The following is a 25,633-nucleotide window of genomic DNA, read 5'->3' on the forward strand; positions in this document are numbered from 1 at the left end:
ATGCCTTGTGTGTACCAGGAACCAAGTGGATCTGCACCTGTGACCCCGAGAAACTGCCGATGCCTGGCTGAAACAATGATGGGAACTTGCTCAGAACCTGGGCACGAGGTGTTGTCGATGGATGAGAATGCTCGGATACTGTCCCAATTCCAATGGATTTTTCCCAGCCAGCTTCTGCCGAACAGTGTGAGGCTATCTCCTGGTACAATTCATAGTGAGAGTTCATGCACTACTCCATCATAGGAGACTTTTACTGCTGCGCTGTCAATTACAGGGATGAGCTCTTTAGTGTAAGTTTTTACCTTGGTATGAACGGAGCTAAGCTTGGGCCTGTGTGCCTTGTTGCACCACAGCCTGTCGAAGGCCTTTTTGCTCATGATAGACTGCCTCACACCCTTGTCCAGTTCTATGGATACTGGAATTCGATCCAGTTAAACTTTTAGCATGATCGGTGGTGAAGGTGTATACCCTGTACACTCGTGCCTCCTCGGTTCGAGTCTCTAGTTCAGCCTGATCCGCCATGGATCTGTTCTCCTCTGCAACGTGGTGGTTTACAGGATTTGCAGGTCATCTGCACATTCGCTGGAGGTGTCCCATTGTTCCACAGCCTTTGCACACATAGTGTTTGACGCGGCATTGATGGGCTCGATGATGACCTCCACAGCACCAACAAGGTGTTAACTGCCTCGAATTAATGGTTGATGGTGGGCTCTGGGTCATCTGAGGTCATGCAGCTGCCGGCGTTTACGTTCTGTCATATGCATTTCTGCCTGAAAACGATGTTACTTTGTGTACAGTACTTGCTGAAACCTCTTTATGCTGTGAAATATGTTTAGTGTTATCGCTGGTGGACATAAATGCCTGGGCTATCATAGAAACATAGAAAATAGGTGCAGGAGTAGGCCATTTGGCCCTTCGAGCCTGCACCACCATTCAATAAGATCATGGCTGATCATTCCCTCGGTACCCCTTTCCTGCTTTCTCTCCATACCCCTTGATCCCTTTAGCTGTACGGGACGTATCTAACTCCCTCTTGAATATATCCAATGCACAGGCATCAACAACTCTCTGTGGTAGGGAATTCCACAGGTTAACAACTCTCTAAGTGAAGAAGTTTCTCCATATCTCAGTCCTAAATGGCCTGCCCCTTATCCTTAGACTGTGTCCCCTGGTTCTGGACTTCCCCAACATCGGAGTGAGTGAGTAATGAGTGGGAGAGTGAGTGAGTGAGTGATTTGGTGAATGTGAGTGAGTGAGTGGATGGGTGAGTGAGTGGAATGAGTGAGTGGGTGAGTGAGTGGATGGGTGAGTGGATGGGTGAGTGGGTGGGTGAGTGTGTGGAGTGAGTGGGTGAGTGAGTAAGTGAGTGGGTGGATGAGTGAGTGAGTGGGAATGAGTAGGTGAGTTAGTGGCTTTGCTCAGATTCGGTGTTTCAACAGTCAACAGTTTGCGAAGGATAACCTCATGGCCAATGTCAAGCACAAAAAAGTCTCTTAGCATTTGCTCAAGGAATCCATCGAATTTGCAATGTCCTGCAAGGCGCCTTAGTTCAGCGACGTAGCTCGTCACTTCCTGGCCTTCCGACTGCTGACACGTGTAGAATCGATACCTCGCCATCAGAACGCTATCCTTCAGATTTAGGTGCTTTCGGACCAGCGTACACAGTTCTTCATAGGATTTGGTTGTTGGTTCCATCGGTGCGAGAAGATTCTTCATGAGGCCACATAGGTTGTTGCCCCGCAGACGGTGAGGAGGATCGCCCTTCGTTTGGCAGTGTTCTTATCCCCTTCCAGCTCATTGACTACAAAGCATTGGTCCATTCGCTCCACGAAGGCCTCCCAATCGTCCCCTTCTGAGAATTTCTCCAGGATACCAACAGTTCTCTTCATTTAAGCGTGGTTGTTCGTTATCTCATCGCCAATTGTTATGCTCATAATAAAGTAATGCAACAGAGTACTGTAGACAATGAGTAAATGTGACCTTAGCTCCTTTATGCAGACTCCATCCAGAATGCTGGTACAGCGTGGGAGGCCTGCTTATATACAGTGCTCCCAAGGGATGCTGGGATCCCTTGGGACTCCAACAGGTAAGCCCTCTGGTGGCAGCATTATACAGGTTGCCTGGGGTTGCATACATGACATAGAAAATAGGTGCAGGAGTAGGCCATTCGGCCCTTCGAGCCTGCACCGCCACTCAACGAGTTCATGGCTGAACATGCAACTTCAATACCCCATTCCTGCTATAGAAACATAGAAAATAGGTGCAGGAGTAGGCCATGACAAGTGGGCCAAGGCAGCAGCATGTTCTGCAGCCAATCGAGGTGCTTGAGGGTTGGAGCCTGAGTCGGGCTATCAGGTGAGTCAGTGTGAAGCCCTCTTAAAGAATTTATCTTTTAACAGTTAAATCGAGGTTTGTTTTCTCAACATAACAGTTTAACATTTGTCAATATCTTGTTTCCCTAGAGTTCCTATTATGAGTTCCAGACACTTCAGTGCCAAGTGGAATAGATGTTGAAAAGATCATTCATTTCCCTCTTACCATGTCACTGTTACTTAAAGGGACAGAGATTGATTTCCCCTCATTATTCAGTCGTAATAGTTAAAGTAACATCCTTCCTATTGGTAGTGAGTCACATTCTGTGCTGGAGGAATAGCTGGCGGCTTCAGCCTTTAAAATACTCCTCCACTTGTTGAAATCCCTCCAAAGCCTCACCCCTGCCTATCTCTGTAACCTCCTCCAGCCCAGCAACCCTCTTAATAGGTTGGGTTTGTTTTCTTTGGAACAGAGGAGGTTGAGGGGAGACCTTATTGAGGTGTATAAAATTGAGAGGGGCCTAGATAGAGTGCATAGGAAGGACCTATTTCCGTTCGCAGAGGGGTCAACAACCAGGGGGCATAGATTTAAAGTAATTGGTAGGAGGATTAGAGGGGAAATTTCTTCACCTAGAGGGTGGTGTGGGGTCTGGTACTCACTGCCTGAAAGGTTGGTAGAGACAGAAACCTTCACCACATTTAAAAAATACTTGGATGTGTACTTGAAGTACTATAACCTACATGGCTACGGACTAAGAGCTGGAAAGTGGGATTAGGCTGGATAGCTCTCTGTCAGCCTGTGCAGACACGATGGGCCTAAATGACCTCCTCCCATGCTGTAAATTTCTATGCTTCTATAATGAGAAACAATTTACAGTGTCGGGGGTCAATGTTGCTGTTAGTTAAAGGTACAGAGATTGATTTACCCTCATTATGCATCTTTAATCGTTAAACAAAAATCTTTCCTGTTTTCAGTGAGTCACATTCTGCACTGGGAGAGACAGCTGGTGGCTTCAACCTTTAAAATACTCCTTGTCCAAATCCCACCAAGGCCTCGCCCCTCACTATCTCTGTAACCTCCTCCAGCCCACCAACTCTCTTAATAAGGAGAAACAATTTTCAGTGTCAGAAGGTTCGGTAACCAGAAGGCACCCATTTAAGGTGATTGGCAAATGAACCAGATGTTACATGAGGGGGAAAAATTAAGCAGCCAGATGTTATGGCCTGGAATGCACTGCCTGTAAGGGTGATGGAAGCAGATTCACGTTACTTTCAAAAGAGATAAATATTTGAGTTGGAAAGATTTGCAGGGTTATGAGGCAAGAGCAGCGGAGTGGCTTGCATCCTCGTGTCTTAAGAGAAGTAGCGGCAGGAATAGTGGATGCACTGGTTGTAATTTATCAAAATTCCCTGGATTCTGGGTAGGTCCCAGCAGATTGGAAAACTGCAAATGTAACGCCCCTATTTAAAAAAGGAGGCAGACAAAAAGCGGGAAACTAGTTAGCCTAACATCTGTGGTTGGGAAAGTGTTGGAGTCCATTATTAAAGAAGCAGTAGCAGGACATTTGGAAAAGCAAAATTCGGTCAAGCAGAGTCAGCATCGATTTATGAAGGGGAAGTCATGTTTGACAAATTTGATGCAATTCTTTGAGGATGTAATGAACAGGGTGGATAAAGGGGAACCAGTGGATCAGGTGCATTTCGACTTCCAGAAGGCATTTGACAAGTTGCCACATAAAAGGTTACTGCACAAGATAAAAGTTCATGGGGTTGGGGGTAATATATCAGCATGGATAGAGGATTGGCTAACTAACAGAGAACAGAGAGTCGGGATAAATGGGTCATTCTCTGGTTGGCAATCAGTAACTAGTGGGGTGCCGCAGGTATCAGTGTTGGGGCCTCAACTATTTACAATTTATATTAATTACTTGGATGAAGGGACTGAGTGTAACGTAGCCAAATTTGCTGATGATACAAAGATGGGTGAGAAAGCAAGTTGAAAGGAGGACACATATAATCTACAAAGGGATATAGATAGGCTCAATGAGCTGGCAAAAATCTGGCAGATGGACTATAATGTGGTAAAATGTCAAGTTATCCCCTTTGGTGGGAAAAATAAAAAAATCAATTATTTAAATGTGAAAATTACAAAATGCTGTAGTACAGAAGGATCTGGGGGTTCTTGTACATGAAACTAAAAACGTTAGCATGCAGGTACAGCAAGTGATCAGGAAGGCAAATGGAATGCTGCCCTTTATTGCAAGGGGGATGGAGTATGAAAGTAGGGAAGTCCTGCTACAACTGTACAGGGCGTTGGCAAGACCACACCTGGAGTACTGCGCAGTTTTGGTCTGGACTTGTCTCCATTCCCGTGCCGAGGGGATTGCTACACCAGACGGGAAGGGCAACATTTGGGGACATTGATTCCCCAACAATTCCCATTCCACTTCTTTCTGGTGGATAATGGAGGGGCCACTGTGTGTAATGTGCAAGTCAGTAAGAATTGTCAGCAAGCTCTTTCTAATTGGAGATTTTATTCAGTGGAAACTTTCACACACTATTGTAGATTTTGTACCAAAGATCAGTTTAGAATTAAAGTAAAAGTTCATAATTTTATTCCAAACTGAATTTCTGTTGAGAGTCGCTGAATTAAGGGGAAAGGTAACACACAACGTTTCTTAAATGGACACTGCAGCCCCGAGAACACAACCAGCAATATAGCGAGAATATTAAAGCCCAGCCCCGTTATAGGGTTATTAAAATCAGCAGAAACAAACCCCAACTGTCAGAATGAACATGGTTCAGTCGGGATGTGATTAACAACAGCAATAACAGCAGATTCCAACCCCTGCAGTCACTTGTGAACGCGCTGGTGTTTCAGCAGGTTGGATGACGTACTGCATCCCTTCCCACACACAGAGCAGGTAAACAGCCTCTCCCCAGTGTGAACTCGCATGTGTATCAGCAGGGTGGATGACTGAATGAATCCCTTCCCACACACAGAGCAAGTGAACGGCCTCTCCCCAGTGTGAACTCGCATGTGTATCAGCAGGGTGGATGACTGAGTGAATCCCTTCCCTCACCTGCAGCTGCCGACTCTGGCTGGGTTCAGTTCCACACTCACTGGTGCCTCTCCCTCGCCTCCCCTGAAGGTGCTGACTTTGGCTGGGTTCAGTTCTACACTCACCAATTTCTCTCCAATATGTGACCCTTGTGCCCAATCTCCGTGTTGTTGTAGAGAGTCGAAAGATATATATAGACTTAGGCATTAGGCACCTGCTGGATATTTAGAACTCACATAAGCTTAAATGGACACACACATAAAATGGCTGCCCAGGCATTATGGGAAATCAGGTAGTCAAACTGTGAACTGTTGAACGTTCACTGACCGAGCAATAACCCTGTGAGGCCCACTGTAGGAATGCCTGGGAAGGCAGAGATAAGAAGGAAGCCATCTCCTGTGAACAAGGCCATAAACCAATTAATTCCCCAGGAAGAAAGATAAGAGGGAAACCATTTGCTGTAAACAAGGCTACAAACCAATTATTTCTCCCAGATGAAAGAACTAGGGAGAGAACATATAAAGTCATCGATCAACCCAAATTGACAATGGTTCCCTGGTTACTAGGAGAATTCTATTGGATTAAAAAACCTATATGTAATCTATAATCGTTATGATTGGCTTGTGTCCAGCCGTGATGAGCTGTGTAACTGCAGTAAGCTGTTTTTTAACTGTTGTAAAACATATAAAGGTACATGTAACTCTTTGTTCTGTGAAGAGAAACCTGGATACGGTCCTGAGTTTTTCCTTCCCGCTGAGCGTAATAAAGCTGCTTCAGCATTGGAACCGACCCTGAGTGTTGAGTGATTCTTCAGAGAAAACACTAACGCTAACAGTGTGAACCTCGACAGTGAGTGTCGACAAGCTATTCCACTGTCCTCACCTGAGGCCTCACACGTGCATTTTCCAGCAGGGTCACAGGACCCTCCTCCCAATGGCTCAGTGGGTACAGGTAACGCCCAGTGTGACTGAGTCATAGGAACAGGAGGGACCCAGGTTTAATCCTGTCTGCATATCCTCACCTTCTAATCCCCTGTGAAAGCTGTTTGCAAAAGTCATCACTGTAAGTAGGAACATAGGAACAGGAATAGGCCATTCAGCCCCTTGAGCCTGTCCCACCATTCAATGAGATTGTGGCTGATCAGTATTTTAACTCTGTCTACCTGCCTTGGTTCCATCGCCATTAATACCCTTGCCTAAGGAAATCTATCTATCTCAGTTTTAGAATTTTCAATTGTCCCAGCCTCAGTTTTATGGGGAACAGACATCCAGATTTCCACTCGGCTTTAAGAACATCAGAAATATGATCTTGTTCTTCAGCTCCACTTTTCCACACTATCCTCGTATCCCATGATTCCTTTACTGTCCAAACAGCTCTCTCTCTCAGTCCTGAATATACTCAATGACTCAGCATCCACAGTACTCTGGGGTAGGGAATTCCAAAGATTCACAACCCTCGGACTACAGAAATTTCTCCACATCTCAGTCCTAAATGGCCGACCCCTTATCCTGAGACTTTGACCTCTAGTTCTGGACTCTCGAGCCAAGAGAAACAGCCACTCAGCATTTGTGTGAGGAAGTGCTTCCTAACCTCACCCTGAACGGCCCAGCTCTGATTTTAAGGTTGTGACCCCTTGTTGTGGACTCCTCCTCCAGAGGAAATAGTTTCTCTCCATCCACCCGATCAACTTCTTTAATCATTTAAACACCTCAATTAGATCACCCTTTAATCTTCTATATTCAATGGAATACAAGCCTAGTCTGTGCAACCTGTCCTCATAATTTTTACAGGATTAATAAATGGTCTCCTAGTAAAGGATCCGCTGGGAAAGAGTGATCATAGCTTGGTTGAATATCAAATTCAGTTGGTGGGTAAGAAAGTTGGATCTCAAACCAGTGTTCTAAGCTTAAATAAAGGAGACTACAAAGGTATGAAGGCAGAGCTGGCTAAAGTGGACAGGGAAAATAGATTTAAAGTGTAACACGGTTGATGAACAGTGGCAGACATTTAAGGAGATATTTCATAGCTCTCAACAAAAATATATTCCAATGAGAGGGAAAGACTTTAACAAATGGGATAACTATCCGTGGCTAACTAAGAAAATAAGGGAGGGTATCAAATTGAAAACAATGTCATACAAAATGGCCAAGCTTAGTGGGAGGCTAGAGGATTGGGAAACTTTGAAACTCCAGCAAACAATGACTAAAAACATAATAAAGGGAAGATAGATTAGGAAAGTAAACTAGCAAGAAATCTAAAAACAGAGTTTCTACAGGTATATAAAAAGGAAGAGTGGCTAAAGTAAATGTTCGTCCCTCTAGATTTATTAGCCCCACCCTTTCTCTTTAGGAGAACGTACTTGCTCTGAACCCTCTATCTCCCCCTTGAATGCATCCCACTGCTCGGACACTGATTTACCTTCAAGTAGCTGTTTCCAGTCCACTTTGGCGAAATCACATCTCAGCTGAGTAAAATTAGCTTTTCCCCAGTTGAAAACTTTTATTCCTGGTCCATCTTTGTCCTTTTCCATGGCTACCATAAATCTGACTCAATTATGATCACCAGCACCAAAGATGCTCTCCCATTGATACCCCTTCCACCTGCCCAAGCTTCATTCCCTAAAACTAAGTCCAGAACCGCCCCCTCTCTTGCTGGGATTGCTACGTACTGGCTAAAAAAGTTCTCCTGAATACATTTTAAAAATTCTGCTCCCTCTATACCATTCACACTAATTCTATCCCAGTTAATATTAGGGTCGTTGAAATCTACGAGTATTACTGCCCTATTGTTTTTGCACCTGTCAGAAATGTGCCTACATATTTGCTCTTCTGTCTCCCTCTGACTGTTTGGGGGTCTATAGTACATCCCCAGCAGTGTGACTGTCCCTTCTTCAGTTCTCCCATGTAGCCTCATTTGATGATCCTTCTGACACATCATCCCTCCTCACAGCTTTAATTGTTTCTTTAATCAATACTGCAATGCACCCTCCTTTTTTACCCCCATCTCTATCTCGTCTGAAAACCCTGTAACCAGGAATGTTGAGCTGCCATTCCTGCCCTTCTTTTAGCCATTTCTCAGTAATAGCTACAATATCATACTCCCACGTGTCTGTCTGTGCCCTCAGCTCATCTGCCTTATTCCCTAGACTCCTTGCATTGAAGAATATATTATGTTTAACAAATTTTCTGGAGTTCTTTGAGGCTGTAATGAACAGGGTGGATAAGAGGGAACCAGTGGATGTGATGTGTTTGAATTTCCAGAAGGCATTCGATAAGGTGCCACATAAAAGGTTACCACAAGATAAAAGCTCATGGGGTTGGGGGTAATATATTAGCATGGATAGAGGATTGGCTAACTAACAGAAAACAGAGTCGGGATAAATGGTTCATTCTTGGGTTGGCAATCAGTATCGAGTGGGGTGCTGCAGGGAACAGTGCTGGGATTCCAATTATTTACAACCTATATTGAAGAAGAGACCGAGGGTAACGTAGCCAAGTTTGCTGATGATACAAAGATGGGAGGTAAAACAGTGTGGACACAAAAAACCTGTAAAAGGACATAGACAGGCTAAGTGAGTGGGCAAAAGTTTGGCAGATGGAGTATAATGTTGGAAAGTGTGAGGTTATGCACTTTGGCAGAAAAAAATAAAAGAGCAAGTTATTATTTAAATGTAGATAAATTGCATAGTGCTGCAGTACAGCGGGACCTGGTGCATGAAACACAAAAGGTTAGTATGCAGGTACAGCAAGTGATCAGGAAGGCCAATGGAATCTTGGCCTTTATTGCAAAGGGGATGGAGTATAAAAGCAGGGAAGTCTTGCTACAGTTATACAGGGTATTGGTGAGGCCACACCTGGAATATTGCATACAATTTTGGTTTCCATATTTAAGAAAGGATATACTTGCTGTGAAGGCAATTCAGAGAAGGTTCACAATGTTGATTCCAGAGATGAGGGGGTTGACTTTAGAGGAAAAGTTGAGTAGGTTGGGCCTCTACTCATTGTAATTCAGAAGAATGAGAGGTGATCTTACCGAAACGTATAAGTTTATGAGGGGGCTTGTCAAGGTGGATGCAGAGAGGATGTTTCCACTGATAGAGGAGACTAGAATTAGGGGGCATAATCTTAGAATAAGGGGCTGCCAATTTAAAATTGAGATGGAGGAATTTCTTCTCTCTGAAGCAGTGAATTCCACAGATTTATAACCGTCTGAGAGCTGTGGAAGCTGGGTCATTGAATAAATTTAAGACAGAGATAGACAGTTTCTTAACTGATAAGGGAATAAGGGATTATGGGGAGCGGGCAGGGAAGTGGACTTGAGTCAATGATTGGATCAGCCATGATCATGTTAAATGGTGGAGCAGGCTCGAGGAATAGCCTACTCCTGCTCCTATTTCTTATGTTCTTATGTAAGGAGAAATACTCTCAAATTTATGGGGGACTGGGATTTGTCCATAAGAGTAATTGAAGGTATGAGAACTGAAATATTCAAATTAGAAAGGAGAAAATGCGCAAAATGGTGCAGTCGGTAACAGGACATCAATTAGTCTCACCTTATCTTGGAAACGTCAATTATCGACACACTGTGTTGTTTGAAATATCAAAATATTCAACTCCAGCCCAGTTTTCGGGGTTATCAACTTCAGCAGAACAAACTCCAACTGACAGAACAAACACGATTCAGTCAGGATGCGAGTAACACCAGCAATAATAGTAGAATCCAACCCCTGCAGTCAAAATGGATAGAGGATTGGTTAACTAACACAAAACAGATTCAGGAAAAATGGGTCATTTTTCGGTTGGCAAACTGTAACTAGTGGGGTGTCGCAGGGATCAGTTCTGGGGCTTCAACAATTTACAATTTATGTTAATGACTTGGATGAAGGGACCGAGTGTAACGTAGCCAAATTTGCAGATGATACAAAGATAGGTGGGAAAGCAAGTTGTGAGGAGGACGCAAAGAATCTACAAAGGGATATAGATAGGCTCAATGAGCGGGCAAAAATCTGGCAGATGGACTATAGTGTTGTAAAATGTCAGGTTATCCCCTTTGGTAGGAAAAATAAAAAAGCAAATTATTATTTAAATGGAGACTATTACAAAATGCCGTAGTGCAGAGGGATCTGGGGTTCTTGTACATGAAACTCAAACAGTTAGCATGCAGGTACAGCAAGTAATCAGGAATGCAAATGGAATGCTGGCCTTTATTGCAAGAGGGATGGAGTATAAAAGTAGGGAAGTCCTGCTACAACTGTACAGGGCGTTGGTAAGACCACACCTGGAGTACTGCGCACACTTTAGGTCTGGACTTGTCTCCATTCCCGTGATGAGGGGATTGCCAGATGGGAGTATAATGTGGATAAATGTGAGGTTATCCACTTTGGTGGCAAAAACGTGAAGACAGAATATTATCAGAATGGCGGCAGATTAGGAAAAGGGGAGGTGCAACGAGACCTGGGTGTCATGGTTCATCAGTTTTTGAAAGTTGTCATGACGGTACAGCAGGCGGTGAAGGCGGCAAATGGTATGTTGGCCTTCATAGCTAGGGGATTTGAGTATAGGAGCAGGGAGGTCTTACTGCAGTTGTACAGGGCCTTGGTGAGGCCTCATCTGGAATATTGTGTTCAGTTTTGGTCTCCTAATCTGAGGAAGGATGTTCTTGCTATTGAGGGAGTGCAGGGAAGGTTCACCAGACTGATTCCCGGGATGGCAGGACTGACATATGAGGAGAGACTGGATCAACTGGGCCTTTATACATTGGAGTTTAGAAGGATGAGAGGGGATCTCATAGAAACATGTAAGATTCTGACAGGACGGGACAGGTTAGATGCGTGTAGAATATTCCCGATGTTGGGGAAGTCCAGAACCAGGGGACACAGTCTTAGGATAAGGGGTAGGCCATTTAGGACCGAGATGAGGAGAAACTTCTTCACTCAAGAGTTGTGAACCTGTGGAATTCTCTGCCGCAGAGAATTGTTGATGCTAGTTCATTGGATATATTCAAGAGGGAGTTAGATATGGCACTTACGTCTAAGGGGATCAAGGGGTATGGAGAGAAAGCAGGAAAGGGGTACTGAGGCAATGATCAGCCATGATCTTATTGAATGGTGGTGCAGGCTCGAAGGGCCGAATGGCCTAATCCTGCACCTATTTTCTATGTTTCTATGAGTGGAACCAGGGAGTGAACCTGAAGGTGCTGACTGTGGCTGGGTTCAATTTTACACACTCTGGTTTCCCTCCTTCTCCTCCCCTGATGGTGCAGACTCTGGCTGGGTTCAGTTCTGCACTCACTGCTTCCCCTCCCTCTCAAATGAGCTTACTCTGGCTGGGTTAAGTTCTACACTCACTGGTTCCCCTCCCTCTCCTACCCTGAAGGGGCTGGGTCCAATTCTGCACTCACCGGTTCCCCTCCCCTGAAGATGCTGACTCTGACTGGGTTCAGCTCTACACTCACTGGTTCCCCTCCCTCTACTTCTGTGAAGATGCTGACTCTGTCTGGGTTCAGTTCTACACTCACTGGTTACCCCTCCCTGTCCAAAAGGAGCTGACTCTGGCTGGGTTCAGTTCCGCACACGCTTGTTCCCCTCTCCTCCCTTGAAAGGGCTCACTCGGGGTGGGTTCAGATATAGACTCATTCGTTCCCCTCCCTCTGCTCCCCTAAAGAAGCTGACTATTGTTGTGTTCAATTCTACACTCACTGGTTCCCCTCCCTCTCCTCCACTGAAGGTGCTGACTCTGGCTGAGTTCAGTTCTGCGCTCACTGGTTGCCCTCGCATGAAGGTGCTGAGTGTGGCCGCGTTCAGTTTTACACTCACTGGTTCCCCTCCCTCTCCTCCCCTGAAGGTGCTGACTCTGGCTGAGTTCAGTTCGCACTCGCTTGTTCCCCTCTCCTCCCCTGTAGGTGCTGACTTGGGGTGGGTTCAGATATAGTGTCATTGGTTCCTCTCTCTCTCCTCCTCTGAAGGTTCCCCTCCCTCTCCTCCCCTGAAGGGGAGCCATTGGTCGTCGTCTCCTCCTCCTCCTCCTCCTCCTCCTCCTCCTCCTCCTCCTCCTCCTCCTCCTCCTCCTCCTCCTCCTCCTCCTCCTCCTCCTCCTCCTCCTCCTCCTCCTCCTCCTCCTCCTCCTCCTCCTCCTCCTCCTCCTCCTCCTCCTCCTCCTCCTCCTCCTCCTCCTCCTCCTCCTCCTCCTCCTCCTCCTCCTCCTCCTCCTCCTCCTCCTCCTCCTCCTCCTCCTCCTCCTCCTCCTCCTCCTCCTCCTCCTCCTCCTCCTCCTCCTCCTCCTCCTCCTCCTCCTCCTCCTCCTCCTCCTCCTCCTCCTCCTCCTCCTCCTCCTCCTCCTCCTCCTCCTCCTCCTCCTCCTCCTCCTCCTCCGCTATGTGGGAAATCAGGAACACTTCTATGTTTGCAGGAAGTGTATCCAGCTGCAGCTCCTGACAGACTGCATTGCAGCACTGGAGCTGCACATGGATTCACTCTGGAGCATCCGCGATGCTGAGGATGTCGTGAATAGCACGTTTAGTGAGTTGGTCACACTGTAGATAAAGTTTACACAGGCAGATAGGGAATGGGTGACCATCAGGCAGAGCAGTGGAAGGAAGGTAGTGCAGGGGTCCTCTCCCTCCAAAACAGATACGCCACTTTGGGTACTGTTGGAGGAGATGACTCATCAGGGGAAGACAGTAACAGCCAAGTCCATGGCACCAGGGGTGGCTCTGCTGCGCAGGAGGGCAGGAAAAAGAGTGGGAGAGCGATAGTTGTAGGGGATTCTATTGTAAGGGGAATAAATAGGCATTTCTGCGGTCGCAACCGAGACTCCAGGATGGTATGGTATGTTGCCTCACTGGTGCAAGGGTCAAGGATGACTTGGAGCGGCTGCAGTGCATTCTGGGGGGGGGTGTGAACAGCCAGTTGTCGTGGTGTGAAAGGGCAGATTACAAATTGTAATTACAATTCATAATAATAATTAGGATGTTTTAAAATAGAGTTAACAGGTTTTTTAAGATGGATCCCACAGCCTGTTTTTCAGACTGTGGGAAGCATGTGTGGGATGCCTTCCACAGAGGAGCAGATGTTCCAATTCATAGACCAAAGGCCTGAGGAGCCAGGCACAGACACAGAAAACATTGAATTTGAATTGTTTAAAAAGAATCATAACAACATGTATCTGGAATTACCAATTAAGGCATATAGAAGGCAGATTGGAGGAAGCACCCGACCAATCAATCATGTGTAATCAATCAGCACGTATTAATTGTAACTTGCGTAATTACGTAATGCTATAATCTGAAACTGTCTAAAATAAGATGTCTGTGGCAGTTTCTTTCAGCATTCCTTCAAGGATAACTCTCCTGCCGGCTTGTATTTTTTATTAATAAAAACTGCATTTACTTTAAGGCTAACGGACTCCGAGTGGTGGTTTGAAGTTAACCCTAACAACTTGGCGTAGTCGGGCAGGATCTACTGCAGGGGAAGATTCAACTCAAACAGCCAAACCGAGTGAGTAGAGAATTATCGAGAAATTCTCCTCCCAAAGTCCCAGCCAGAGATCCAACAAATCTGAAGCAGAGTCCGTGCAGCCAGTAAATCCAGCCGAGGGGCGTGTCAGAACACTGTAAGTAGATACGTGTGTCAGGAGAATAAGTACGTATACGGGATATCGGGGAAAAAGCCTCGGTGGAAAAAGCTCCGCATCAGTAAAGGCGGAAAAACGGGAACTGGGGAAAAAGCCCCGGTGTAAGAAATGGCAAAGGAAACTGCCAAGGCCCTTGGAGGGGTGAGGTATAAACTACCAGAAGAGTTTCTGAGAGATAAATTTGAAAAGGTTAAGAAGATGGTTGAGGCAGGATATTATGAAGGGATAAAAATCATTTTAGCAGCCGTACAGACGAATAGAAAGATACCCGAAGGTGAGATGGACAGAGAAAGTGACAAAAGGCAAGAGGATGCAAGTATAAAAATAGATATAGATGACAAAAGGGAATGGACAAAAGAATTTGGCCCAAATTTGTATCCCCCATTAACAGGGTTAGGATTAGGACCCGAGGAAACTAAAGAATTGATTGGGGGCCGGACGGCTCGCTTAGTAGATATTTTTCGGACAACCATAAAAATCTTATAGTGACTATCTTAAGTGAAGTATGGATCCTAAAATAGAGCCAGCCAAACAATAAGCTTTGTTGAATGAAGAGAGACTTTTGTGAATGTCTGTCTTTGAATGAAAGTGCTTGTGTGATTTTTGACTGCGGAATATTTGAGGTGGGAATTAATGAATTTTTCATGTGTCTGAAAGCCTGTTTGGGAAAATGGTGGCTCCATCCACTTTTTCAGACAGAGTGAAAGTTTTCTTTTAAATTCTTTGCAGTGTTGCTCTGTATGTGGGAAGTTTTAAGAAAGTGTGTACCTAGAATTGAATTACATTTTAAGGTGCGGATTTATTCGGATGATAAGTTGCGGAGATAGGAAATACACAAAGGATCGGTTTGTTGAGCAAAAGATAAAAAATGTGTGGTCCCGTTGGTTTTTTAAAAAATTTCGACACGCTCATTTGTCAAAAGAAAACATGTAATCATTGATTACATTGGGTTGAAAGACAATAAATTTAGTTTAGGAATGAGATAAAGAACGGAGAAGGGAAGTTGTAATGCCTTTTTTTTAAAAAGCCTGCGTGGGTGTCTCGAGGCTGAAGGCTGGGGAAGTCACCCCCCGCCCCCCCCCCCATTTTCCTTTGTGTAAAACCTTGACGCGAAAGCTTCTAGCTCAGTAAAAAAAATTTTGAAATAAAAAATCGGCAGTACAATATTTGAATTGGGATTTTGAGATATTTCAGGTGATTTTCCTTGATAAACATTTTGGTTGTATTGGAAAATCTTGGGTTTGGAAGCCTTTTAATAAAAGTACACATACTGCGTCAGAAGCTGAAGCTTAAAAAGATGTAATTTATGAGATACTGTATCACAAAATTGAAGTTACAGAGCAAAAGATTAGAGTTTTTGATCAGCCTCTAAAACAGAAGTTAAGCACATAATTATAAAACAAGTACTTTACATTCTGTGATCTGTGAATCACTATAAACATAAATGAGAAGTCCGATGTTAAAAAAAAAACAGTATTACCATATTTGACATTTTGTAATCCAACAATAAGTACAAATACTACAAAAGGGGAACAGAAATTAGGATGGGAACAGTGAAGAGTTAATTTTGTTGTGAAGGTTTTAAGTACCACTGATTAAGAAAAGACACAAAAAAATGAGATACATTTAAAATAAAAAGTTAAATCTGATCTTTTGTTAAAAAAAAAGGAAATAAAACTAAAAGGTTTCGAACAATCTAGAAATACCTTCAGGGATCAGGTCAAACTCCTGGGCAAGTGGGGAGCTATCTGCGAAAATGTAAAATGGATTTTGGAAAAATTAAAATGTTAAAACTACAGGTTTTAGCAGTTTAGAACAAAGGACAACATAAGTTGAACTTGTGACTTCAGATACGGTGGTTGAAGAACCACAGAAAGTGAGATGTAATGGGCCTTGAAACTGGAACATTTGAGAGAACGGAAAGCAGCTTTCAAAGCCTACGTGCTAGACTCTATTCTAGTTATGGAAAAGACATTTGAGATAACGGAAAGCAGGATTTAAAGTAAATCCCAAAAAAGCACAAATTGGACAAGCTGTCATACCTGGGACACAAAATATCCCAAGGAACTAGGACCATGTCCAATGACAGGAAGGAGGCCATTAGGATTATTCCCCGACCAAAAACAGTCCGAGGGGTGTGTAAGGTACTGGGGTTCTTTAACTATTGTAGGAATTTTGTATCTAACTGCGACAATTGCAGAAGCATTACAGCGGCTAGTGAAAGGGGGAAGACCATGCTTAGAAACTATAGAGTGGGGCCCCGAACAAGAAGCAGCATACGGTAATCTGAAGGAAACCCTAATGTCAGCTCTAGGGCTGGGACTCCCGAACATGGATCTCCCGTTCCATGTACATTGTGAGAACCAGGGAGACTTCTATGGAGCTGTGGTGACACACATACATGGGGATAGGATGAGACCCGTAGCTTACTACTGGACACAGCAATCACCAGCGGCTCCCGGTCTGTCCAGATGTGTGGCCGCACTGGATTGTGTCACTTGGGCAGTCAAAATTAGTGAGCCTGTCATAATGACAGGAGAAATAATACTGCACACAAAACACACACTGGTGGAAATGCTAAATGGGAGGCAGTCCTATTACCACATGATTGACTCAGATCAAGGGACTCATTTCACGGGTCAAGTGATGAAAGAAACTTGTAGAATATTCGGCATTAAGCAGAAGTTTCACATCCCATATCACCCCTAGAGTTCAGGGATGGTAGAGAGAATGAATCGGACCCTTACAACCGGCTCGAGTGAGACAATGAGGTTACCAGAAGGAATAGTGACAGGAGGAGCTGACTTAGGCCCCCTATGAGACCGAATCAGAAAGTATGTGAGGGAATTGAGTGAGCAGTTGAAAGGTATACGACAGGAGGTCCGGGAAAGGCAGAAGGAGGAGGATGAAGATGGTGTGATAACTGCCTCGGCTATAATCCCCGAGGTGGGGGCGAAGGCAATGGTTAAGGAGGTGGCAGAGAAACCAGGGTTCGCACCTCGGTGGAGTGGACCATAGGAGGTATTAATTAGTGGAGATACATGTGCTTGCGTGAGTATGAAAGGTAGGGGCTGGTGGAAGCACTGGTCCCAGCTGAAAGAATATAAAGGTACGACAGAGGGACTTTTTAGAGGATTAGGATGGATATTTGCAATATTAGGGGTACTGGCTATAATAATATTGCTCTGGAAAGGGGCACATGCCCGGAGAAACGGTGCAAACAATCGGAGAAATGGTGCAAACAATGCAGTTGAAATAGAAATGGTAAGACTCTAACTAAAAACCTGGAATATCCAGGATGTGTTTTATCAACAGAATATAAACGTGATCACCACCGCTCTTCCTATTCTACAAGGACAAGCTACAAGGCTGCCCCTGGGGGGCCCAGAAGCATATACCCACACCGGAGGGTACAACAACTACGTAAAGCAGCCCCTGCAGGGTGGCATCTGAATGCCAGGAGCGTTTATCTTGAAGCCACAAGATAAGTGGGTAACAAAATGTTACCTGAATATTGTAAACCAGGGGAATTAACCTTGGGAAAGTGCGTGGAAGTTAAACCTGGAACAGAAGTAATGTTGTTATTTGACAATGTGCAGTATGAAATGTTAAATAAATTTATCAGCCCTATACCTGCCAGAAAAGTTTAGCCCCAAGACTAAAGCGTTGCACACAAGATTACTAGACACAATCCTGAGAAAAGCTAGTGACACATGAGGAGCAAGGGAGTAACACAAGAAGCTGAGACACAAAGGAGGAAGACAGAGGAGATCTATAGAGAATGACGTATTAACTGTACATGCCCCCCTCTAATAGATGCACTAGATATACAGGCGATCCCATCAGGAGTAGATAGTTTGAGGGGAATGATGGAGGTACTAATGAGGAAACAGGCCAGGATAGGGATAGAATCTTCAGAGTTAGGATCTGAAACATCCAAAATACTGCTAGAGGGATATCCGTATTGGAAGGCCATGCACGAACAATTAATGAGCTAAATAAGCAGGAATAAGAGGACAATGGCGAGGACAAGAAAAGAGACACATGTCATGCCTATGGGAGATGTATGATCGGTCAGGTGAGACACAATATGGATCAGATACAAACCGGGCAAGTTCCAGATTGAATAAATAGCACCCAGTTGAAAGAAATGGCACAGCACACTGGGCCATTAGACGCCTGCACTCTGAAAGGAATGACTCATCATCATAGGCGTTCCCTGGAACCAGGATGACTTGCTTCCACATGAGTTCACAGATGTTTCAATGAAGGACCCGACGTTCCAGTCCTGAACTCCAATTGAAGGGTGGAAGATGCCTGTGTATGGATTTGTTTAATGTGTGGTGACCGTTGCACATCAGCCACCACTCGGGGCTTGACAGAGCTTGGCCTTTATCCAGTGACAAGGGTTGAACCAGGATGACTGGAGACCTGCTCTAGGGTGTATGCGGTTACAGGAGGATGCGAGGGGAAACAGACATAATACGAGGGGAAGAGTACATCCGTGATGGACCAGTATGAGATCAAAAAGAATGGAAATATAAGGGGAATATCTTTATCCGGGTGCCGGAGAGAAGGAAACCTAACTATATGCCCTCACCCAGTGGGAGACGTGAGCAAGGATAGCTGCGGGTTTGACAATACTACGGAAGGATGTGTCACTGGAATAAGCCCTGCCCGAACCGAACCCACACATTACACCTATCAAGGGCGAGGAGAATATTGTGTGGTAACTAGCCTGGGAACTTACAATTACGGAGGCTTGACTTGTAACATTACAATGCCTAACTTTTGCTTTACTCCCAGAATGTCGGTGTCAGTGGGAAGAGCACGCATGACGTATATACACGCCAGGAAGACAATGACATTAAACATAAGCGATGAGATGAAGCGAGATATTGATGATTACATGAAAGAGCAAGCACCACCAATTCCCCTGTTACTTGAAGATTTAACTGAGCTCAAAGGACCATTAAGAAATAACATTAAAAGATATTATGAGCTAAAGGATAAAAGCAAAAGAACTGGACAGTGAAATAAAGGATAACCTGAAAAACCTGCCTTGGTACTTGAGATTATACATACGTGGATAAGGATCCTTTCACATACACTAGTGGCAGTACAGATAGGAATAGCCTCGAGTTGGTTGGTGATGTCATGTAACAAGTGTGAGGCATATCCGAGTAAAGTTACAAGATAGGGATTAGAATTATATCCCATGTGTTAGTCCTAGTGCAGCAATAGTGGTGCTGATACTCCGGGGAGAATGTGCAGGCAAATACAAGAGACGCAGAGCGAAGACGTTGACCAAGGCTTGTAACCAAGAACGCAGAAAGCCTTTGTTATCAAACACAAAGACAGAACGAATACCTGATAATGAGTCGGGAGTGTCCCAATCCTATCGCCTGATCAACGAAACCGAGGCGGGAGACACACGAATCAAGACAGGATAAGGCAGGGAAAGGAAAATTGTTGTTCATGGTGAGACATTTTTAAGGGCTGGTCACCTAAAGCCTACGCAGTCCTCAAATTGATGTGGCATCCAATTGTGGTAATAATGGTAGTGGTAGGGATATATATCGTGATACAACTATATCTGCTGTGTAAGATCTGAGGGATATACAACCGCGTGGTTCTAGCCGAACAGCAAACAGCCTTGTTAACTATATAATGTAGGCATGATAGGGAGGCGAATGACTTTGTAACACATTAGGGAAACAACTAAGCCTCCCGAGCTTATGCTCTGTATGGACAAAAACAAATATAAGTGACGTGCCAATATCCTAGGGAAATGGTCAGGGGTAGTATGTAAACACTCTGCAAAAGATGGAACTATGAGCGATCCCAAGGATATGGACTTGATATCACCATTTCCAGCAGATAGCTCAGAACATATATGTGCTAAGCTGATTATTTAGAAATAATCAGGGACCAACAGGAGGGACTGAAAGGGCTGATTACAAATTGTAATTACAATTCATAATAATAATTGGGATGTTTTAAAATGGAGTTAACAGGTTTTTTAAGATGGATCCCACAGCCTGATTTTCAGACTGTGGGAAGCATGTGTGGGATGCCTTCCACAGAGGAGCAGATGTTCCAATTCATAGACCAAAGGCCTTAGGAGCCAGGCACAGACACAGATAACAGAATTTGAATTGTAGAAAAAGAATCATAACAACATGTATCGGGAATTACCAATTAAGGCATATAGAAGGCAGATTGGAGGAAGCACCCGACCAATCAATCATGTGTTAATCAATCAGCACGTATTAATTGTAACTTGCGTAATTACGTAATGCTATAATCTGAAATTGTATAAAATAAGATGTCTGTGGCAGTTTCTTTGAGCATTCCTTCAAGGATAACTCTCCTGCCGGTTTGTATCTTTTATTAATAAAAACTGCATTTACTTTAAGGCTAATGGACTCCGAGTGGTGGTTTGAAGTTAACCCTAACATGGTGCATATAGGTACCAACGACATACGTAAAAAACGGGATGAGATCCGACAAGCTGAATTTAAGGAGCTAGGAGTTAAATTAAAAAGTCGGACCTTAAAGATAGTAATCTCAGGATTGCTACCAGTGCCACGTGCTAATCAGAGTAGAAATAACAGGATAATTAAGATGAATACGTATATTGAGGAATGGTGCAAGAGGGAAGGATTCAAATTCCTGCGATATTGGAACCGGTTCTGGGGGAGGTGGGACCAGTACAAAACGGATGGTCTGCACCTGGGCAGAGCCGGAACTGATGTCCGAGGGGGAGTGTTTGCTAGTGCTTTTGGGGAGGGGTTAAACTAATATAGCAGGGGGATGGGAATCTATGCAGGGAGACAGAGGGAAGTAAAATGGGGGCAGAAGCAAAAGATAGAAAGGAGAAAAGTAAAAGTGGAGGGCAGAGAAATCCAAGGCAAAAATCAAAAAGGCCCACGTTACAGCATAATTCTAAAAGGGACAAAGAGTGTTAAAAAAACAAGCCTGAAGACTCTGTGTCTCAATGCAAGGAGTATTCGTAATAAGGTGGATGAATTAACCGCACAGGCAATTATTAACAAACATAATATAATTGGGATTACGGAGACATGGCTCCAGGAAGACCAAGGCTGGGAACTCAACATCCAGGGGTATTCAACATTCAGGAAGGAGAGACAGAAAGGAAAAGGAGGTGGGACAGCATTGCTGGTTAAAGAGGAAATGAACGCAATAGTAAGGAAGGACATTAGCTTTGATGATGTGGAATCTGTATGGGTAGAGCTGCGGAATACCAAAGGGCAGAAAACGTTAGCAGGAGTTGTGTACAGACCACCAAACAGTAGTAGTGAGGCTGGGGATGGCATCAAACAGGAAATTAGGGATGCATGCAATAAAGGTATAGCAGTTATCATGGCGACTTTAATCTACATATAGATTGGGCTAACCAAACTGGTTTCAATATTGTGGAGAAGGATTTCCTGGAGTGTATTAGAGATGGTTTTCTAGACCAATATGTCGAGGAACCTACTGGACAACTGGCCATCCTAGACTGGGTGTTGTGTAATGAGAGAGGACTAATTGAGTGACCATAATATGGTAGAATTCTTTATTAAGATGGAGAGTGAAACAGTTAATTCAGAGACTAGGGTCCTGAACTTAAGGAAAGATAACTTCCGATGGTATGACACGTGAATTGGCTAGGATAGACTGGCAAATGATACTTAAAGGATTGACAGTGGATAGGCAATGGCAGACATTTATAGATCACATGGATGAACTTCAACAATTGTACATCCCTGTCTGGAGTAAAAATACAACGGGGAATGTGGCTCAACTGTGGCTAACAAGGGAAATTAGGGAAAACATTCAATCCAAGGAAGAGGCATATAAATCAGCCAGAAAAAACAGCAAACCTGAGGACTGGGAGACATTTAGAATTCAGCAGAGGAGGACAAAGGGTTTAATTAGGAGGGGGAAAATTGAGTATGAGAGGAAGCTTGCAGGGAACATAAAAACTGACTGCAAAAGCTTCTATAGATATGTGAAGCGAAAAAGATTAGTGAAGACAAATGTAGGTTCCTTGCAGTCAGAATCAGGTGAATTTATAATGGGGAACAAGGAAATGGCAGACCAATTGAACAAATACTTTGGTTCTGTCTTCACTAAAGAAAACACAAATAACCTTCCAGAAATACTCGGGCTCCGAGGGTCTAGCGAGAAGGGGGAACTGGAGGGAATCCTTATTATTCAGGAAATAGTGTTAGGGAAATTGACGAGATTGAAGGCCGATATATCCCCAGGGCCTGATAGGTTGCATCCCAGAGTACTTAAGGAAGTGGCCCTAGAAACAGTGGATGCATTGGTGATCATTTTCTAACATTGTATTGACTCTGCATCAGTTCTTATGGACTGGAGGGTAGCTAATGTAACACCAATTTTAAAAATAGGAGGGAGAGAGAAAACAGGGAATTATAGACCGGTTAGCCTGACATCAGTGGTGGGGAAAATGTTGGAATCAATTATTAAAGATGAAATAGCAGCTCATTTGGAAAGCAGTGACAGGATCGGTCCAAGTCAGCATGGATTTATGAAAGCGAAATCATGCTTGACAAATCTTCTAGAATTTTTTGAGGATGTAACGAGCAGAGTGGACAAAGGAGAAACATAGAAACATAGAAAATAGGTGCAGGAGTAGGCCATTCGAGCCTGCACCGCCATTCAATGAGTTCATGGCTGAACATGCAACTTCAGTACCCCATTCCTGCTTTCTCGCCATACCCCTTGATCCCCCTAGTAGTAAGGACTACATCTAACTCCCTTTTGAATATATTTAGTGAATTGGCCTCAACAACTTTCTGTGGTAGAGGATTCCACAGGTTCACCACTCTCTGGGTGAAGAAGTTTCTCCTCATCTCGATCCTAAATGGCATGCCCCTTATCCTTAGACTGTGACCCCTGATTCTGGACTTCACCAACATTGGGAACATTCTTCCTGCATCTAACCTGTCTAAACCCGTCAGAATATTAAACATTTCTATGAGATCCCCTCTCATTTTTCTGAACTCCAGTGAATACAAGCCCAGTTGATCCAGTCTTTCTTGATATGTCAGTCCCGCCATCCCGGGAATCAGTCTGGTGAACCTTCGCTGCACTCCCTCAATAGCAAGAATGTCCTTCCTCAAGTTAGAAGACCAAAATTGTACACAATACTCCAGATGTGGCCTCACCAAGGCCCTGTACAACTGTAGTAACACCTCCATGCCCCTGTACTCAAATCCCCTTGCTATGAAGGCCAACATGCCATTTGCTTTCTTAACCACCTGATGTACCTGCATGCCAACCTTCGATGACTGATGTACCATGACACCCAGGTCTCGTTGCACCTCCCCTTTTCCTAATCTGTCACCATTCAGATAATAGTCTGTCTCTCTGTTTTTACCACCAAAGTGGATAACCTCACATTTATCCACATTATACTTCATCTGCCATGCATTTTCCCACTCACCTAACCTGTCCAAGTCACTCTGCAGCCTCATAGCATTCTCCTCGCAGCTCACACTGCCACCAGTTACCAATTCCCTTCATGTACAGACGCTCCCTGACCAGTCACGATTTCTCCCTCATTTCCACACACTCCCTGACCAGTTACCAATTCCCTTCATCTACAGAAGCTCCCTGACCAGTCACCATTTCTCCCTCATTTCCACATGCTCCCTGACTAGTCACCATTTCCACACGCTCCCTAACTAGTCACCATTTCTCCCTCATTTCCACACGCTCCCTGACTAGTCACCATTTCCACACGCTCCCTGACCAGTCACCATTTCCACACGCTCCCTGACCAGTCACCATTTCCACACGCTCCCTGACCAGTCACCATTTCCACACGCTCCCTGACCAGTCACCATTTCCACACGCTCCCTGACCAGTCACCATTTCCACACGCTCCCTGACCAGTCACCATTTCCACACGCTCCCTGACCAGTCACCATTTCCACAGCTCCCTAACTAGTCACCATTTCTCCCTCATTTCCACACGCTCCCTGACTAGTCACCATTTCCACACGCTCCCTGACCAGTCACCATTTCCACACGCTCCCTGACCAGTCACCATTTCCACACGCTCCCTGACCAGTCACCATTTCCACACGCTCCCTGACCAGTCACTATTTCTCCCTCATTTCCACACACTCCCTGACCAGTCACCATTTCTCCTTAATTTACAGACACTCCCTGACTTATCACCAATTCCCTTGAGCACATCGATCTCGGCTGACACTCCAGTGCAGTGATGAGGGAATGATGCTCTGTTGGAGGTGCCATATTTCGGATGGGACGTTAAACTGAGGCCCCGTCTGCTCTCTCAGGTGGTCATAAAAGATCCCATGGCACTATTTCGAAGAAGAGCCAGGGACTTCTCCCTGGTGTCCTGGCCAATATTTATCCCTCAATCAACATGACAAAAACAGATTATCTGATCATTATCACACTGCTGTTTGTGGGAGCTTGCTGTACTCAAGTTGGCTGCCTGCTGCGCTTCCCACACTACAACAGTGACTACACTCCAAAAGTAATTCACTGGCTGTAAAGCGTTTTGAGACTTCTGGTGGTCATGACCGGCACTATATAAATACAAGTCTTTCTTTCTTCTTTCTTTCTTGATTGACAGACGCTCCCTGACCAGTCTCCATTTCTCCTTCATTTACAGACGCTCCCTGACCAGTCACCATTTCTCCTTCATTTACAGATGCTCCCTGACCAGTCACCATTTAGCTGAAATTGTTGACGGTTCTCTCTCCTCAGGTACTGTCCCCCTCTCCCTCAAATCTGCCATCATCACTGCTCTTCTCAAAAAACTAACCCTCAATTCCCCTCCCCCCCCCCACCCGATCCTTGCAAACTACCGCCCCATCTCCAACCTCCCCTTGTTTGCAGACGACACTAAAATTGGCTGTGTGGTTGATAATGAAGAGGAAAGTCATGGGCTGCAGGAGGATATTAATCTACTGGTCAGGTGGGCAGAGCAGTGGCAAATTAAATTTAATTCAGAGAAGTCTGAGGTGATGCACTTTGGGAGGGATAATAAGGAAAGGGTATACACATTAAGCGGTAGGCCACTAAATAGTGTAGATGAACAAAGGGACCTTGGAATGCTTGTCTACAGATCCCTGAAAGTAGCAGGCCAGGTGGATAAGGTGGTTAAGAAAGCATACGGAATGTATGCCTTTATTGGTCAAGGCATAGAATATGAGAGCAGAGAGGTTATGCTTAAATTGAATAATACTTTGGTTAGGCCATAGCTGGGGTACTGCGTGCAGTTCTGGTCTGTATTGTAGGAAGGACGTGATTGCACTAGAGAGGGTGCAGAGGAGATTTACTAGGATGCTGCCTGGAATGGAGAATCTTAGTGATGAGGACAGATTGGATAGGCTAGGTTTGTTCTCATTGGAACAGAGGAGGTTGAGAGGAGACCTCATCGAGGTGTACAAAATGTTGAGGGGCCTGGACATAGTGGATAGTAAAGGTCTATTTCCATTGGTGGAGGGTGCTATTCCGAGAGGGCATAGTTTTAAGGTGGTTGGTGGAAGGTTTAGAGGGGATTTGAGAGGAGGCTTCTTTACGCAGAGGGTTGTGGGGATCTGGAACTCACTGC

General features: G+C 44.7%; 1 protein-coding gene across 11 annotated transcripts in view; it reads right to left on the minus strand.

Annotated features, from left to right (window-relative positions):
- The window catches only part of LOC139252423 (zinc finger protein 432-like), a 70,414-nt gene that overhangs the window by 18,956 nt on the left and 25,825 nt on the right, over nucleotides 1–25,633 (minus strand). For 4 of the 11 annotated variants that reach the window (XR_011591483.1, XM_070873410.1, XM_070873413.1 and 1 more), the window contains one exon: nucleotides 9,927–10,100. The exons of 4 other annotated variants lie outside the window; for them this stretch is intronic. Coding sequence is in view for 1 of the 7 variants with exons in the window: in XM_070873416.1 (XP_070729517.1) it covers nucleotides 5,179–5,352 (174 nt within the window). In the remaining 6 variants the exon portion in view is untranslated. Of the gene's footprint in view, nucleotides 1–5,178; nucleotides 5,386–9,926; nucleotides 10,101–13,896; nucleotides 13,982–15,624; nucleotides 15,753–25,633 lie in introns of those variants that run through there. 3 more of the 11 variants (XM_070873416.1, XR_011591485.1, XR_011591484.1) reach the window with 3 other exon arrangements.

This window comes from Pristiophorus japonicus, unplaced genomic scaffold (assembly GCF_044704955.1).
Source record: "Pristiophorus japonicus isolate sPriJap1 unplaced genomic scaffold, sPriJap1.hap1 HAP1_SCAFFOLD_468, whole genome shotgun sequence".
Taxonomy (NCBI): domain Eukaryota; kingdom Metazoa; phylum Chordata; class Chondrichthyes; family Pristiophoridae; genus Pristiophorus; species Pristiophorus japonicus.